General features: G+C 34.7%; 1 protein-coding gene across 2 annotated transcripts in view; it reads right to left on the bottom strand.

The window, feature by feature from the left end:
- Positions 1-9037, bottom strand: part of GLRA3 (glycine receptor alpha 3) — a gene marked incomplete at both ends in the record, with an annotated part of 167588 nt that extends 158551 nt beyond the window's left edge. Inside the window, one exon of one of the 2 annotated variants that reach the window (XM_079707061.1) lies at positions 8961-9037. In XM_079707061.1, the coding sequence (XP_079563187.1) occupies positions 8961-9031 (71 nt within the window). The remainder of the gene's footprint in view (positions 1-8960) is intronic. The other variant, XM_079707060.1, reaches the window with a different exon arrangement.
- Between the last annotated feature and the right edge of the window lie 6702 nt (positions 9038-15739).

Here is a 15739-nt window from a genome sequence, read left to right as displayed (position 1 = left end):
ACTAGAGGCAGTATTCAGGCCACTACCACAGCCCTGGGACATATACAATAATAAAGGTACTGTATTCCTGGAAGCACAGAGGAGGTATCCTCACCTAGACTTGGGGGAGCTCAGAGAAGGATTCTGCGAGAAGGTAAAGTGAGTTGAGTAGAAATTAGCCAGACAGATAGAATGCATATGGTCCTCCCAGGCATTTGATGCATGGTGTTTGAGTGGTTGTTTCATCAACGTTCACATCATTTATCTTCCCCCAATTCCCCACCTTAAGTATTGTATGGCCAATATGAACCAAAACAAACCAAAACCAAACAGCAAGATAAACATCGTTTTCTGATGATTTGCTGACACCTTACTGCCAATTAATAATCATTCCTACTTTCTTTTCTATTAGTAGCATTTTAGTTGTTACTCTATTTTCTTTCAATCAGTTTTTTGTTTTATGTGGACCGTTTTTTTTTAAGTCTTTATTGAATTTGTTACAGTATTGCTTCTGTTTTATGTTTTGCTTTTCTGGTCGTGAGGCATGTGGGATCTTAACTCTCCGACCAAGGATCAAACCCGCACTCCCTGCATTGGAAGGTGAAGTCTCAATCACTGGACTGCCGGGGAAGTCCCAATCAGTTTTTATTTTAATGGTAACATTACTCTCAGCTTTTTGTACATATCCCTGAACTCCTGAATTGAAGAATATCCAGACCTTATGTCAGTACTAACTGTTGAGATCCTTTCTATAACAACAATAAATTTAACTTTAAAAAGGAATTTGAACTTTTTCATTTATCTTACTTTGAAAACAAAAGAAAGTCAACAGAGTCTAAATCATAGAAAAATAAACTGTAAATGATATTATCTCCAAGATTATTTTTTAAAAAATAGTTTCATGAAATTATGAAAGTCATTGAACAGTGATGTTGGTAGAGGCAGCTGTGATTTGAAATTTACTGATGGAAGCCTATGGCTTCTGGGAACTTTATGTATTTACAGAAAAAGATGTCACTAAAGTTTCCTAATGCTTTTAGGATTAAATTATCTTAAACGGTGTCAATAGATAAATGATTGCTTTACTTCTAGGTCATGACTCCAAACAATGAAACTATACAACTATAGTCTAAGTATCATAAAAAGTAGCAACCTTTACAGCATGCATTCTCAAGAGGAGTGTTATCACCCCCAGGAGGGTGGGTGAGAGTTTTATCTTGGGGGTGAAAAATCTTATTTTTCTTACATATAAAGCACAGATCTATCTCTATCTCTATGTATCTAAGGCTATATACTACACATGAGCAAATATACAATGTACTGTGATATTACAGTTTCATGCAGCCAATTAGAAAAAAATGTCTAAAAATATCTTTAAAGGGCTCCTTAGGAGGCAATGATGGGGAAAATAGGTTGAGAAATAATGCATTATACAATAGAAATTTCAATTTCTCATGGTGATAAGGAGAAGCAAATCTATCACTTTTCCACTGGGAGCTGCCAATTTATGTCTGTTTTACAACTTCTCAGAGCCGGTAACATCTTCTGAGGCAATTTATTTGATCTTATAGCCTTTATGATATCTTGAACACAAGATTCCCTTTCCACTCCCAGTAATAACACAGGTTGAAATAAAATTCCAATCTAGAGTTATAGATAGATAAACAGAGATGACAGGTAGGTAGGTGTCATCTCAGTGCTGATCTGTTGTTTATCGAGCATCTACTCCACGCATGACATTGAATTAAATATTATGGCAGTAAAACAAGATCAGAAACAATCCTATCCTCATAGGATGACAGGTAGGTAGGTGTCATCTCAGTGCTGATCTGTTGTTTATCGAGCATCTACTCCACGCATGACAGTGAATTAAATATTATGGCAGTAAAACAAGATCAGAAACAATCCTATCCTCATGGGAGTTACAATCAAGAAGGAGAGACAAGACTTGCATGAAAATCTAAAACACACATTTGAAGGTGATGTCACATGTCCCCACTCTACGGTGGCATATCATAGAAAGTTGAGATTCTGCTTCTCCAGCACTTTGCACACTGCCTGGAAATGCAGTCATTGCTCCACAGACTTTTATAAAGTTACAAAGAGATTCAGGTAGACTGTTACAGGCACCCTGCAACTGGAGCATACAAGCTTCATGCATGGAGCAACCACATGGAAAACATTATCAATTCAAACTGTGTCTCAAATAAAAACCACACTCTCCACAAGCAGGATTGTCATTTTAAGTGAAGAAACAAGCATAAAAAAAAAGGAAAAAAATACAGAAACAAATATTTGGGGAGGGGGAGCACATGTGCCCAAAGGAAGTTTCCGATGTCCAGGAGAAAACAGAATGACATTTTGTTTTTTATTCATTAAAATGGTTTGATAAATATTTTCCTTTTCAGGTAAAAAGGTCCTTATTGCTGGAAATTTTAACATTTACAGGATGACTACCTGTTATAGATAGTTTTGAGAGATTTTCAAATTTAGGTACAATATTGGATGGACTAGTTACCTCTAATGTAAGCCCAACCATCCCATATTGGCAATGTTTGTAAAGTAGTATCAGAAATATCTCAGGGTCTATAAATCCTAATTGGTTATTTTTGTCAGTGTGCAAATTTTGCATGCACTCCTAGAGAATGCTTCATCGTTTGCATTGGAAGTTATTCCATGCAATAAACTATCTCAGAGGATGTTAATAACCTTTCCATTTTATGCTATTCTTTTTTTTTTTTTTTTTTTTTTTTGCGGTATGTGGGCCTCTCACTGTTGTGGCCTCTCCCGTTGCGGAGCACAGGCTCCGGACACGCAGGCTCAATGGCCATGGCTCATGGGCCAAGCCGCTCCGCGGCATGTGGGATCCCCCCAGACCGGGGCACGAATATGCTATTCTTAATTGTACCACTGAGGTTACTGCTTCTGTGCATCAAATTGTCTGAGAGGTACTGGTAATACTTCCTCCTAAAAAACATCTCTAGTATGGAGATCCTGAAAGAATTTCAGAAATACACTGTAACGGAGTTGCTTTTTTAATTTAATTTAATTTTTTGTTATTTCTTCCTCTTCTGACAACATCTGAGGATTTCAAACTCTGTTTCTTAAAATGTGTGTGGTTGCCATGCAGTTGTTAGAATAGCTTCATTTTCTGGGGCTAAAGAGCTCATTCTATTCACACACTTTGTTTGTTACTAAACAGTTGGTCCTGTCTTAGAATGCCTGCCTTCACTCCAGAACCAGTTCTCGAAGCTAACTCACTTATCTCTCTTCTTGATGCATTTTTCCAACAAGACAAAGCTACAGCTTTCTTCTAGTGGAGAAAGACAAACCACCCATGTTTCAAAATGGACATCTGCATACACAGGAGTTCATTTTCAATAAATACAGTTAATCCAAGTATAACGCTAATCATTTGGCGAGGAGTTTAAGAGACAGGTTTGGTGGGAAAATCAAGGAGGATTCATCCAATATGCTTCACGTAGTAAGGAAAAGTTAAAGATGCATCTTCTCCAAAAGAATTCTAAAATAATTCCCTAAAAGTCTCCTGAGAAAACTTAAGTTTTTAGTCATCCGTGATTGTGGACTAGTTTATGAGATTAGTTGAAATTATAGCATTCAAAGGCTCTATAGAAAAGGGATAGATATATGCTATTGATAAGAGCAAGTCCTTGGGATCGACAGTATAAAATTATGATAAATCTATGACTTTGTCACTTGTTTATGGCCAGTCGCACCTCCACAGTTTAGCTCATGACTCTGAGTGCGTCTCTGTGCCCTGCTCTAAATGTTCTACCTTCATCTCATATAAATATTTTTTTGTTTTTTGTTCTTTGCGCACAGTGTGATCACCTTTGTAACAGTTTAACTGTTCAGTCTACAGTTCAAGCATTGTCTCTGTGTTCTCAGCTGACAGCAGGATACCCATATCTACTGCTACCATCTCAAACTCAAAACCCCCAAAACCAAGTTCACTGTCCCCTTTTCTTCCAACAATCCAAATCCTCTACCTGATTTTCTTTCTTTAAAGAGATCCTATTTGGATGAAAAATGCAAACATGATCTCCAAACTCTAAAACAAGCAGATTGTCCTTTTCTTCTAGTAGTCTTGTCATTGTTGTCTGTTTACATAGTTTTTTACTATTACTGATGATTATTAGCAATCTTATGATTAATTGTAATTTTGAGGTAAACTCTAACTCTGAAAGAAAGGGATTTATAGAGATATTTTAAGCCAAGTTACCAGACCATTCCTATAACGATAACTGTCCAGTTATAGTTAAATTATTTGCTTCTAAATTTCATCCATATTCCATTATGAAAGGAAGCTGCAACTCCACATTTCGGCTGGTTTACTATTGTAGTCAGCTCAATAGTTGTTGCTAGCAGAATATGATTTTAAACCATAAACTGGAAATCTTTCAACTGAGTTTTACCGTCACCATTCCCTTAGCACATTATAGGCTTGTATCATTCCTATTGCATAGAATATTTTCTTTATATCTCATTTCTGCCCATTGAACAAGCATCTTGTAAGATCCAGCACAAGTAACAACCCTCTGGGGAACTTCCCTATTTCACATTGCCTAAAACATTGCTGTTTCTGTTTTTCTTTTGTCACTTGGCCCTTTGTATTTTCTTTCCTGCTAGACTCTAAGTTCCATGATAAGAAAGGTGATAATTTCCCAATCATCCATAGCCAAACTGTACCTAGCACAAACATGTGTGCACAGCATGTGACGATGAAATCTTGTTGAATTGCTTAACATTACACATTAAACACATATTTGGTGATTGACTTGCCTCAGTACATAGTTGTGTGATCAAGGGAGAGAAAAATTACATACAAGAGGAAATATTTAAAAGCTGTTTCCTGAATCTGCAGAGCAAATTGCTTGAGGCATTGACTAGAGAACTGGGCCACGATCCTTCTATACTTAGGAAAGCATATGATTATTTATAGATACAAAGGGAAGAAGCATATATTATGTGTACCATATTTTAAAAACACTATGTAGAATCCTGCTACAGTACCTACATACAAGAAATCATCAAAATAATGACTTTATCCCCTGAGGTGAATTTTTCTTCAAAATCTTACATAAGAAAATAGACCCAACATTAAAAAGAATTTTCCCCATCCTCCAAAACGTACCAAAAGCAAAAAACAAGAAATTCTATGCCAAAATATTTTTCTTAGGCTTTGAAGTAAATCAAGAAAACATTTTGTTTGTGATTATAAAGTATGAAATTCATACATTCAGTGTTTTGACACAATATACCATAATTTATTCAAATAGCAAGTCTGTGTTGGTATCAAACTATAAAGATGAAAAACAAAATTGTATGTTGTGAAAATAATTAATTTAGATGAAATAGTTTTGGCAGTTCTCCTGCTTTTGGAATTTGTTCTGCAAGCTCTTCATAATCATCACTTATTTACATTTCAAAGAAAGCTGAACACTGGTGTTTTGTTCTTTATTTTGTTAGTATGAGAAGTAGAATCCAAAAGCCATAGGAAATTTTTTTCAAAAAACAGCAATACCTGAGCAAAATGTGAAAATTTAAAAAACTTCACTACTAGGAAATTTAGATTTCTTATGTCTGTGTCTGACTTGTATTTATTAAAAGAATTCACCTCTTTAATAAGTTCCCTTTAAATATTACATTTCTAATACCTGATGTATTCTGATAATGAATACTCCTAATTATACTATAGTAGTAAATGTTTTTGTTCTGCTGTTTTTGCCTTAATAAAATTCATTTACTTGGGTTTCCCTCGTGGCGCAGTGGTTAAGAATCTGCCTGCTAATGTAGGGGACACAGGTTCGAGCCCTGGTCCAGGAAGATCCCACATGCTGTGGAGCAACTAAGCCCGTGTGCCACAAGTACTAAGCCTGTGTGCCACAACTACTGAAGCCCAGGCGCCTAGAGCCCGAGCTCTGCAACAATAGAAGCCACCGCAATGAGAAGCTCGCATACTGCAATGAAGGGTAGCCCCTGCTCGCCACAACTAGAGAAAGCCCACGTGCAGCAACGAAGACCCAACACAGCCAAAAATAAATAAATAAATTAATTAATTAAAAAAAATAAAGTGGTACTGACTTGTAGAATCTCTGTGGGGAGAGAAACTTCCTAATTAAAAAAAAACTCATTTACTAAAATGTAGAAATTATGCCATGATAGAAACTAAAATATCATCTGTGGGCTTGCAATAATAGTCAATGAAAGCGCTATAAATTTTTATAGTAATATTGCACTGATCAAATTTTGTACTAATAATAGCAATAGGAACTCTCATATATTACAGATAGGAGTTTAACTAGGTACAACTAACTACCTTAGAAAACTTGCAGTATCTACTAAAGCTAACCATACTCATATCCATTCTAGCAATTCCTCTGCCTAGTGAAACTCTTGGACCCAACTCATATAGTCCCCAAAATGCATGTATTCACATGTATTCACCAAAAAAAGGCATGATCAAGGAGGTTCATAGCAGCACTAGCCAAAACCTAAAAATTTACCCAAATATTCCTCAGTAGGACAATGGGTAGATTGTGATGTCTTCATATAATGGAATACCATACAGAAATGAAAATAAACAAGCTATTGATACATGTTATAACACAGATAAATCACATATGTTTCATAAAAATAAAGCAGACTCAAATAAGTATATAAAGTTCAAAAGCAGGAAACACTTTTATTGTTGCATAAGTCAGGATAGAGATGATTTTGGGGCAAAGCAGTGCTTGGGAAAAGATATGGTGGTAAGAGGGGGCATGGTGAATGCTCGTGTGATGCTGACAATTCTACTTCTTGATCCGTGGTCTCTTGACATGGTGTTACCTTTGTGCCACTTTATTTGGAACTTTGTTGTTTGCACATTTTTCTGTGTGCATTTATATCTCAATAAAAAAATTTAAAACCTTAAACCTATGAAAAAACACTTCTACTAGGATGTTATTTAATTAAAACTTCATATATGGTTTCTGGTTGTTGTTCTTACTTCCAAATTTCCCTGGAAATAATATTTTTAAATTAAAAAGATATATTTATGAATTTAAACAAAATACTTTTTTGACTTTAGTTTTTCCTTTACATGTTTCCTTTTTTGCTCAATACCTCACGAATAGGCTTAGCGAACAAAAAATGGTCTCCATAAAGAAACTGTATTTTGCAAGATACTTCCAGTAGAGGGACCTTCACTTTCTAAAGGGAATTTCTATAGAAAATTTTCCTTCAAGGACCATCACTAAAAAATAAAAATATTTAATTTTTTTATGTATGATTAAAGTTCTTCATAGAGTGATGAGCTACTCTCATCTAAGACCAGTCTAAGATAAAGAAAACTTTTTTTTCGATTTGTGAACGAAAAAAGAAAAACTTGATGAAGAATATATGTATCACCAAAACTTCTATATTGGGTATGTCTTTTTCAAGTGATTACATTTTTAGACTATTCATAAAAAGCATTTTAAACTAAATTATTTAATATTAATGAAGATAAATTCTAAGAATATATTATAACAAATATCATGGTGATTTGCCATTACACAAATTTGACCTCTTCGATCAAAATATTTTAGTTATTAACATTAAACTTCCTAAACCTAAGTATCTATCAACCAAGCTCTTCTGATTTCTTTGAAAAAAATAAATATGTGTATTATCTAAGATATTAAGAAATAATTATGGCAAAATAATCAATTTATCTTATGACATGAATTTTGTACTCCTTTCCATACAATTTACATCAATGTAAAAGCTCTACATTCTTTGCTTTCATCACTATGTATGAAATTTGTAACAATTGTAAAGTTACAAAAATTTACTGTCATTAAAATATTTTTCACTGAAAATATCCTGATTTACAATGGTTTCAACACCTTACTTCAGAAAAAATCGATAATTTCAGAAATATAATAACCTTCACAACTAGTTCCTGTTACTAAAGGTAGTTATTATGGGATACGTTATGTTTTTCTAACGTGCCTAACGATGAAAACTTGACATAGCAACCCAGAAAAGAATATTTACATACTTCAAATGGAAATCATTATACGAATAACTTAGTTACTCTCATTATTTGATTTCAATCTTCTTGAAAGTCTTGTGAGCCATAAAATTGAAATTTTAAGGTAATTATAATAGTAAAGTAAAATTTATATTGTTGGTTCAAAAATCCATATGAGCAGTATCTTTCTTATATATTGTTTGATGAAGAATGGGGGTTAAATTACTTGATCTGTGTTTAGTCTCTCTTCTTTTTTAACTAAAAAGAAAAAAAAAGAAAGTCTACCAAATATGACTGGATATGATAAGAAAATGACACATCATAGAACAATTTTACCATTCAATAGGTTTCTTATTACTTTCTCCAAAATAATTATTCTTGGCATAGAACATATCTGGTGATTTATTCATTATTTTGCCTCCATGAACCAGGCTCTTTAGAAAATAGTACTCACAAGGCCTTTATTATTCTATTCATTTGAACTTAACCTCTAGATATATCAACAATGTTCAGAATATCTCTGATCACTAAATGTTTATGTTCTAGATTTTTTTTGTCTTTTAAAAAGTAAGTAATGTTCCATTTCTAATTACTAAATGTTTTGTAACTTTCAAAAAAGAGAGTAACACCCAGAATTTATAATTCACTTAGAAAAAAGAAACACTTAAAGGAATTTGAGAAGACCTAGGCTTTGGAAATATTTTTTTGCTAGGGTAACCTCAGCTGCAAATAATATAAGATGCCAGTTACTAAAATACATTAATTAGTGAAAACAGAGCAAAGTTACATGTTGTAGAGGTCTCAAGAGATAGACTGCTAGATACCTTTAGATAGAAAACAATACGATTTAAGGGACACTTTCAACAAGTCAACTTCAAGTTGCATTCTTGGTTTCATCCATGACAAGTAGTTGCAAGGCTTGAATGAGTTCTCTCCAACTGTTAAATACAAGTGGACTCACCTGAGTAGCAGTGCTGCTTCCCAGAAGTAAAATCCCGAAACCAATGTCCGAAAGTGTCTCACGTAGGCCATGATACGGAGGGAAGGATTCACGACTCTGAAATGAGTCTTAGCCAAGGCATGGGGAAGGAGAAAGCCAGGAATGAGAGTGTGCAGTCTAACTGCGTGCGGTGGTGGTGGACAGCAACGCCTGGAAAGCTTCAGCACCTGAGACAGCTCCCCGCGATCCACGGAGACCCTCTCTTTCAAACACTTGAAATTCCCTTTCGACCCCTTCTCTGAGCAGAAGCTGAAGGGAGATTCACAGGATTACACATGTGCAGGTGATTTATACAGTGACAGCGGAATAACGGATGAGATGAGAAGTCTGAGGTGCCTAGGTTCTGGGCAGCAGTTCACGGGAGCTCTAGCGGCAAAAGAAGAATGCTAGTCCTTTCCTGACTCAGACCCACGACTGGATAAAGAAGAGCAACAGCGGGAGCAAGGATGCGTCTGCACCTGCTCCAAGCGCCGCCCGCCCGAATCCCACTGTCCACCTTTGGGTAAACCCCGGGCCACTAGCGTGGCAGAGGGAAGCGGGGGCGGGGCCAGACGACACGGTCTTGCCAGCCAATCACAACCGCACAGCGGGGCAGAGTGACAGGCCACTCACGACGGTAGGCGGTGCTTAGCTCGCCAGGCTTTAAAAAAAAAAAAAAAAAAAAAAGCGTTGAGTAACTGGTGCAGAGCCTAAACCGCAACTGGAAGTAATTGGGGGAGGGGAAGCCTCTGCGTTAAGAACTGGGGGAGTCAGCAGCATTTTTGGATTAGGTAGCAGAATCGCGCTAGAGGGACCCTCCATTGTTCCCTTCCGGGAGAAGGTGCAATTTAGTAATAAAAGGTCTTTTCGGATGTGACCCTGTCTCTTTGACCTTACATCAAAATGCAAGAGTCAACAGTTAACTCAGACCCTTGGAGAGGTCTAGGGAAGAGCAGAGATTGTGGTGCTGAAAACCAGAGGAACAGGAGAATCAGCTGCTTCTAGAATCGTCTCACAACGCTGGCCGGCTTCTGGCCGGGAAGCGTTATTGACTAGAGTCAATGGAGTTTCCTTCAGTGACAATACGGGTTCTAAAAAGATGAAGGTGGGGAATCTAAAGAGATGGCTTCTGAGGGGACAACGCTACACACCCGTTTTTTTCTTCGGCGTTTTCCATATCTTAACATTAAGCTCCAGGGAGAACGACAACGAGGTCATATGGTTCATCTTTTCTTCTGCCATCCAACTCTCTCCCTCGTCCACCCCTCCCTAACCATTTATGTAGGGACTGGGATTGGAAGACTGGAAAGGGAAAGTGAGTGTGCGTGTGTATGAGAGAGAGATCGTGCACACGTTTCTATGCTTCTTCATGTACCTCAAAATAATGGAATTTTAAATCATTAAATCTTAGGCTATTAGATCTTTAAGTGGCTTTTATTTACTATCAACTAGGATCAAAATATTCACTCCTTGAATCTTAGCTTTTCCCCAAAACTCCCTCAGGTATTTATTCTGAAAGCCCTACTTTAATCTCTTACCTTTCTCAATGACCAAACTACATGCCAAGAATGTCTTTCCTTTCTCACAAACGTTTTCTTCTTAATTAAATCCAAGAGCAACTGACATATCAATTATCCCATAATTCTCTGTTTAACTGGAAAAGTATGTCACTAATTTTTACCCTCCAAATGAGGGCACAGTGAAAAAAAAATCTTTCTCTTTACTCTTTAGTAGACAAGATTATTTATATTCCGTGTAAATAAAGAAATTTTGGATTTATTTCCATACATTATTATTAAACCTGTCTCTTTTCACATTTGGTTTTCCGACTTAAATCACAAACTTCCAGAAGCCTCTTAAGGAATATCATTGATTCTGCCCATGAATGTTTCTGTCTTGAGAAGTTTCATATAATTTTAATTAACGCTGTTTTTCGGTGAATCTTTTGAAAGCTTTCTAAGTGCAAATGCTTTTTAGTTGGTCATTCTTTGAATAGCAGTAATTGTTTTAAAAACCACACACAATCAAAAAACAAAACTTACTATATTTCAAGAAGACCTGGGTTCCTTGCTTTGCTTCATCACTAACTATCTTTGGAAAAGTAATACATTTTTTAAAATACCTTTACTTAATATATCTTTAAAAAATATATTTATTGAGGGAACTGAATGAAATGACCTCTGAGATTTATACTCTGGCCCAAAGGAGACAGCCAATGAATGTTTGTTTAAGTGAGCAAATCAGTGGATAATATTTAAAGCTCTGTGTTTACATTAATCTGGATAATTATGTTACATGATAGCTTAAAAGGCAGGATAATTTTAGCTGTTTCATCTCATCATTAACATGAAAACATAGGAACGTTAGACTTTATCAAATTTATATAGTCAATCAGTTTATTGAATATAATGTCATATAGGAGGATGGCTGGAATCCCCATATTACTTTTCTATTTCTTTTTTTTTTTTTTTTTTTTGGCTGCACCCTGAGGCATGAGGAATTTTAATAGTTCCCAAACCGCAGAACGAACCCGTGCCCCTGCAGTGGAAGCACGGCGTCCTAACCACTGGACCGCCAGAGAATTCTCCCCATATTACTTGTTTTTCACAGCATCATGATTATTTCCTTCAAATTACTTATGGCAAGCTATCATTCCCCTCATTTATTTGCCTTTTCCACCAGAGTGAAATAATGGCTGTTATTTAGCATAGCACCTAGCATATAGTTGACACTCAATGTTTGTTGAATGTGTCAATGATCATACTAGAAATATGATTATTTTTAAATTAGTAAACGAATGAATTTGTTACAGTGTGTGGGGTACTAGATTAACTTTGATTAAATAATTAGAAATGAGCCAAAGTGCGTTGTACTGTCTTGTTTCTTTTAACATTTGATGATTAATTTCCCAGTGCTTCTTTATGGATTTTTATGTTGTTTATTCTTAATTTCTATAAAGTCAAAATAAATTTTATGCAACTACATATTGTGGTAGCCATTCTTGTAAATTTTACTCTTTGGAGAATAATTGTCCTGACTGTGGGTAGGTGAATGAATGTGTTTTTGGAAAAAAAGACCATTTTATGGCTGATGAGCATCTGACTAGCATTCATGTAAAGTTAAGCTGGATTCTGATATAGCCAAATCTCTGCTCTTCTTCTTCAGGCCTTTATTATTTCCTTCTTGTACTAATAGATTATTTTTCACATTGGACAAGACAAGGCACTTCTTAGCTAAATGAGATATTAATCTTCCTCATATTTAATATTTTCCTTTTACAAGGAAGGAATTGTAGCCCAAAGTGGTTAAGTGATGGTTACTAACCTTCGTATTCAGCAAGTTGAAGATATCAAAACTGAATGTGGTGCTTCAGGTGCATCGTCCAGTATTTTGTATACTACCACAGAGCTGTCTTTAATGTTGTATTTTCACTATTGTCTCAAGATATATGCATATTACTTAAGCTACAGAAAAGTAAATCAATTTCAATGTAAAGATAAAGCTTTTTTCATATGCTCAATTGTTACCACCAATGAGCTAAACATATATAATATTTTGTACATATTGCTAAAATGATTTGTTATTTAGTGAAAATTTTACTGACTTTTTTGAAGTTAATGTAGTATTGGGTTAACAACTATTTACTGAGAGTCGATCAGATTCAGTAGCATTGGGTCATTCTAGCCATCTCATCAAAAGCTTGTGTATGAGTCAAAATGTCAGTTTTAAAACTTATAAAAAGCAATGTCACTTTTGGAATAATTAGAATAGTCACATCTTTGAATTAACACTCTGGGAAGATTGAAACAAAGCTTTAATTTAAAAATCAATCAGAAAGTCACGTGTTTAATACAAATTAGGCAGAGGAGAATTAATCCTATGGCAGTGATAGATATCATCACCAAGTATGTGTGCCTAGTGAATTTGTCTTTTGCATAGGGATCTACATACTGAACAGACTACAATAATAATGACATGTTAACTGATCAGGTGACCCTCCTTTTTTGAAATAGTAGCAGAAATATCCAGTGATTTTTCTTTTTTTTTTTTCCAGGCTACAAAATTTCTTACATGGATCTCAGCAACAGCCTCCTAAGTTTTTTTCTTGCTTGCTCTCTTATTCCCCTTGATTAACCCTCCACTGTGAATATTAAGGGGTTTTTGTTTGTTCTTTGTTAGTTTTAGTATACCAAATGATGTCACTTCTATTCCTAAGACCGTTCAATGCCTTTCCATTGCAACAGATTGAAATCCACATTCCTCTTCACAGCTGGCTCTAAATGATTTTCCACTGACAATCTCCTCAGCCTCATTTTTTTCTAGTGTGCTTTTCCCCCATAATGCACCAGTCACATGAGCTGTTTCTTATCTCATGATTTCTCTACTTCAAACTTTCTTCCTCTGTGCTTCTTATGTCTAGTCTCTTTCAGCCATTAACTCACAGTATAAATCTCTCTCTTTCTTTTTTCAACAAGATTTCCCCTAAACCTTTATATTAGGATTTATTTCCTTCAGAAATCAAACTAGAATTTGTTTGTTTCTGTTTGAATACTCCTGGAAGGCAGGGGAAATGTGCACCCTTATGCCTGGCACATGTCTGGCAGATGGTAAATGAGCAAGAAATATTTGTTGAATGAATGAACAAATGCAGAAACTTTCTCTGCTCTTTAGTTCTTTCTTTTCAAGATTCCATTCTTACTAATTTCTTTTAACCTATTCTTTCTTCATAAAATTGTTTAGATTATAGTGTTCTTTCCAGGCCAGATATATTCCTTAGCCATCTAAAAGTAACCTTTGAGTTTATATGTGGGTCTTCAGTTCACTCTGAGAGTGACTTATTTATAAATAAGATTAATATAATACACTCTATTATGATATTTACTTTTTTAACTCTCATACTGTCATCTTTTCTCCAAATTGCAGTGATAATTTGCCATAATTCCCTAAATGACTTCAAATAGTGGGATATCTGAAGCACTTAATTCACTGGGTATTTTGTTCTTTCTCTGAATATTTGGTCTCAAGTAGGCTCGACTTGTAAAAGTACTTCCAAATTATTTCCTTAAACAGTTTCTTCACCAACAAAGATAAGGTTTATAATATGCACCATCTTGGGAGCTTCCTGAGATATACATGTGAATGGGAAACAAATCTTGTCCTAGAGGAACTATAATACACATAGTGTGTAAGGTGTACGTGAATATTCATAGTACCTCATAGAATGTTAAGTATTGAAAGAAGCAAAGAGAAATGCTATGGGAATTCAAAAGCATTACTTCAAAATAGAAAGCACGAGTAGATTAGAAAATGTTGATAGAGTGGGGAATATTCAACAAAGCTTTGAAAACAGTTCATGGTTCATTTTTAGAATTTGAATGAGTGGGAACTATAGCAGAAAAACTTTGTAGGAGGGTAAAAAAAATCTTCAAAAGCTTAGAAGCAGAAAAAAGTGGGGCGAATAGGATTTGAGTAACAATATTTGTGCAGTTAACTACTGTATTGGATATTTTACATCTTATCTTAATTTCTGCTCTCAAGATTCTAAGGTATACATATTTCTGACCATGTTTGAATAATGAGGAAACTGAGTTCCCATGATTTTAAGAAGCTTTTCCAATATCACACTATTATTATTTTAAGGCAGAAATGACCTTCAAATTTTATCTAACTTCTGAACAATTTATCCTATTGGTATGAAAAAAAGGATGACTGAAGGAAAATAGTGGTAAATAAGTTTGAGGCATATCACGGAGGACTGTAAATACTGGGTCAAATAATGAACAAATTTAAAAATTGTTGCTAAGTTTTCTGGTTAGTTGACAACATGTAAATGTGGCTGTAATGTCAGGAGATACCTTCACCCACTTGTTAATACACCAAAAAATAAAACCTCCATTTCATATTTACATTCCTCAGGAGGTTTTCTCATCACGTAGGTTTTTTTCATCACAGGCCTCTTATATAAATATAAGAAATATAAAAAGCTTTAAAACAAACAAAACCCCAAACACCACAACCTTAACTGATGTTCTTTTCATTTTTCACCTGAGATGAATTATGAGTATGATACTCATTCTCAGTATCATATATGTGTCATGATATGCTAAATTGATTATGGCAGTCAACTACAGATTGGAGTATATTGCAATACGTTATTTTCAAAATGAGTAACAACACTACTTCCAAACAAATCCAATAGAATATTTTCTCTAAAACTCTGATTTAATTAGAAAATGAAGAATATTCATATATATTGTTAAATATCCAGGTTAGAAAAAAACTGAAAATTTCAGCAATCCCTTAGCCTTATCATACTTTATATATTCATATTGATTATCACTAAAATAATATTATTATCTTCATTCATAGGTCAGCCACAGGACATGTACTACTACTAAACTTTAATTACTTGTGATTTGAAGTCTAAATATTGCAATTCTATTATTGTTGGATAATACATAATAAGGCATATATCCATCTACACAGCTTTTGTCAGAAACAAAGTAAGAAGATGATTAGGGTACATATACAATCATCAGAATATGTAATGATATGCTATAAAAATTAATAATTTACCTCTATAGAAACAATTATAATCCATGAATTGATATAACTAATAAATATTCTATGATTTTGACTATTAATTTCTAATTTCTGAAAATGAACAAATTTATATGTATTTTACAGGAAAACTATCACTCCCAACTTTCTCCAAAATTTCTTTAAGATTTTCTTAATGATTTATTTTTAGTATTTTTGAC

Source organism: Hyperoodon ampullatus (genome assembly GCF_949752795.1).
Source record: "Hyperoodon ampullatus genome assembly, chromosome: 6".
Classification (NCBI taxonomy): Eukaryota; Metazoa; Chordata; class Mammalia; order Artiodactyla; family Ziphiidae; genus Hyperoodon; species Hyperoodon ampullatus.
This window is presented reverse-complemented; position numbering and strand designations above follow the sequence as displayed.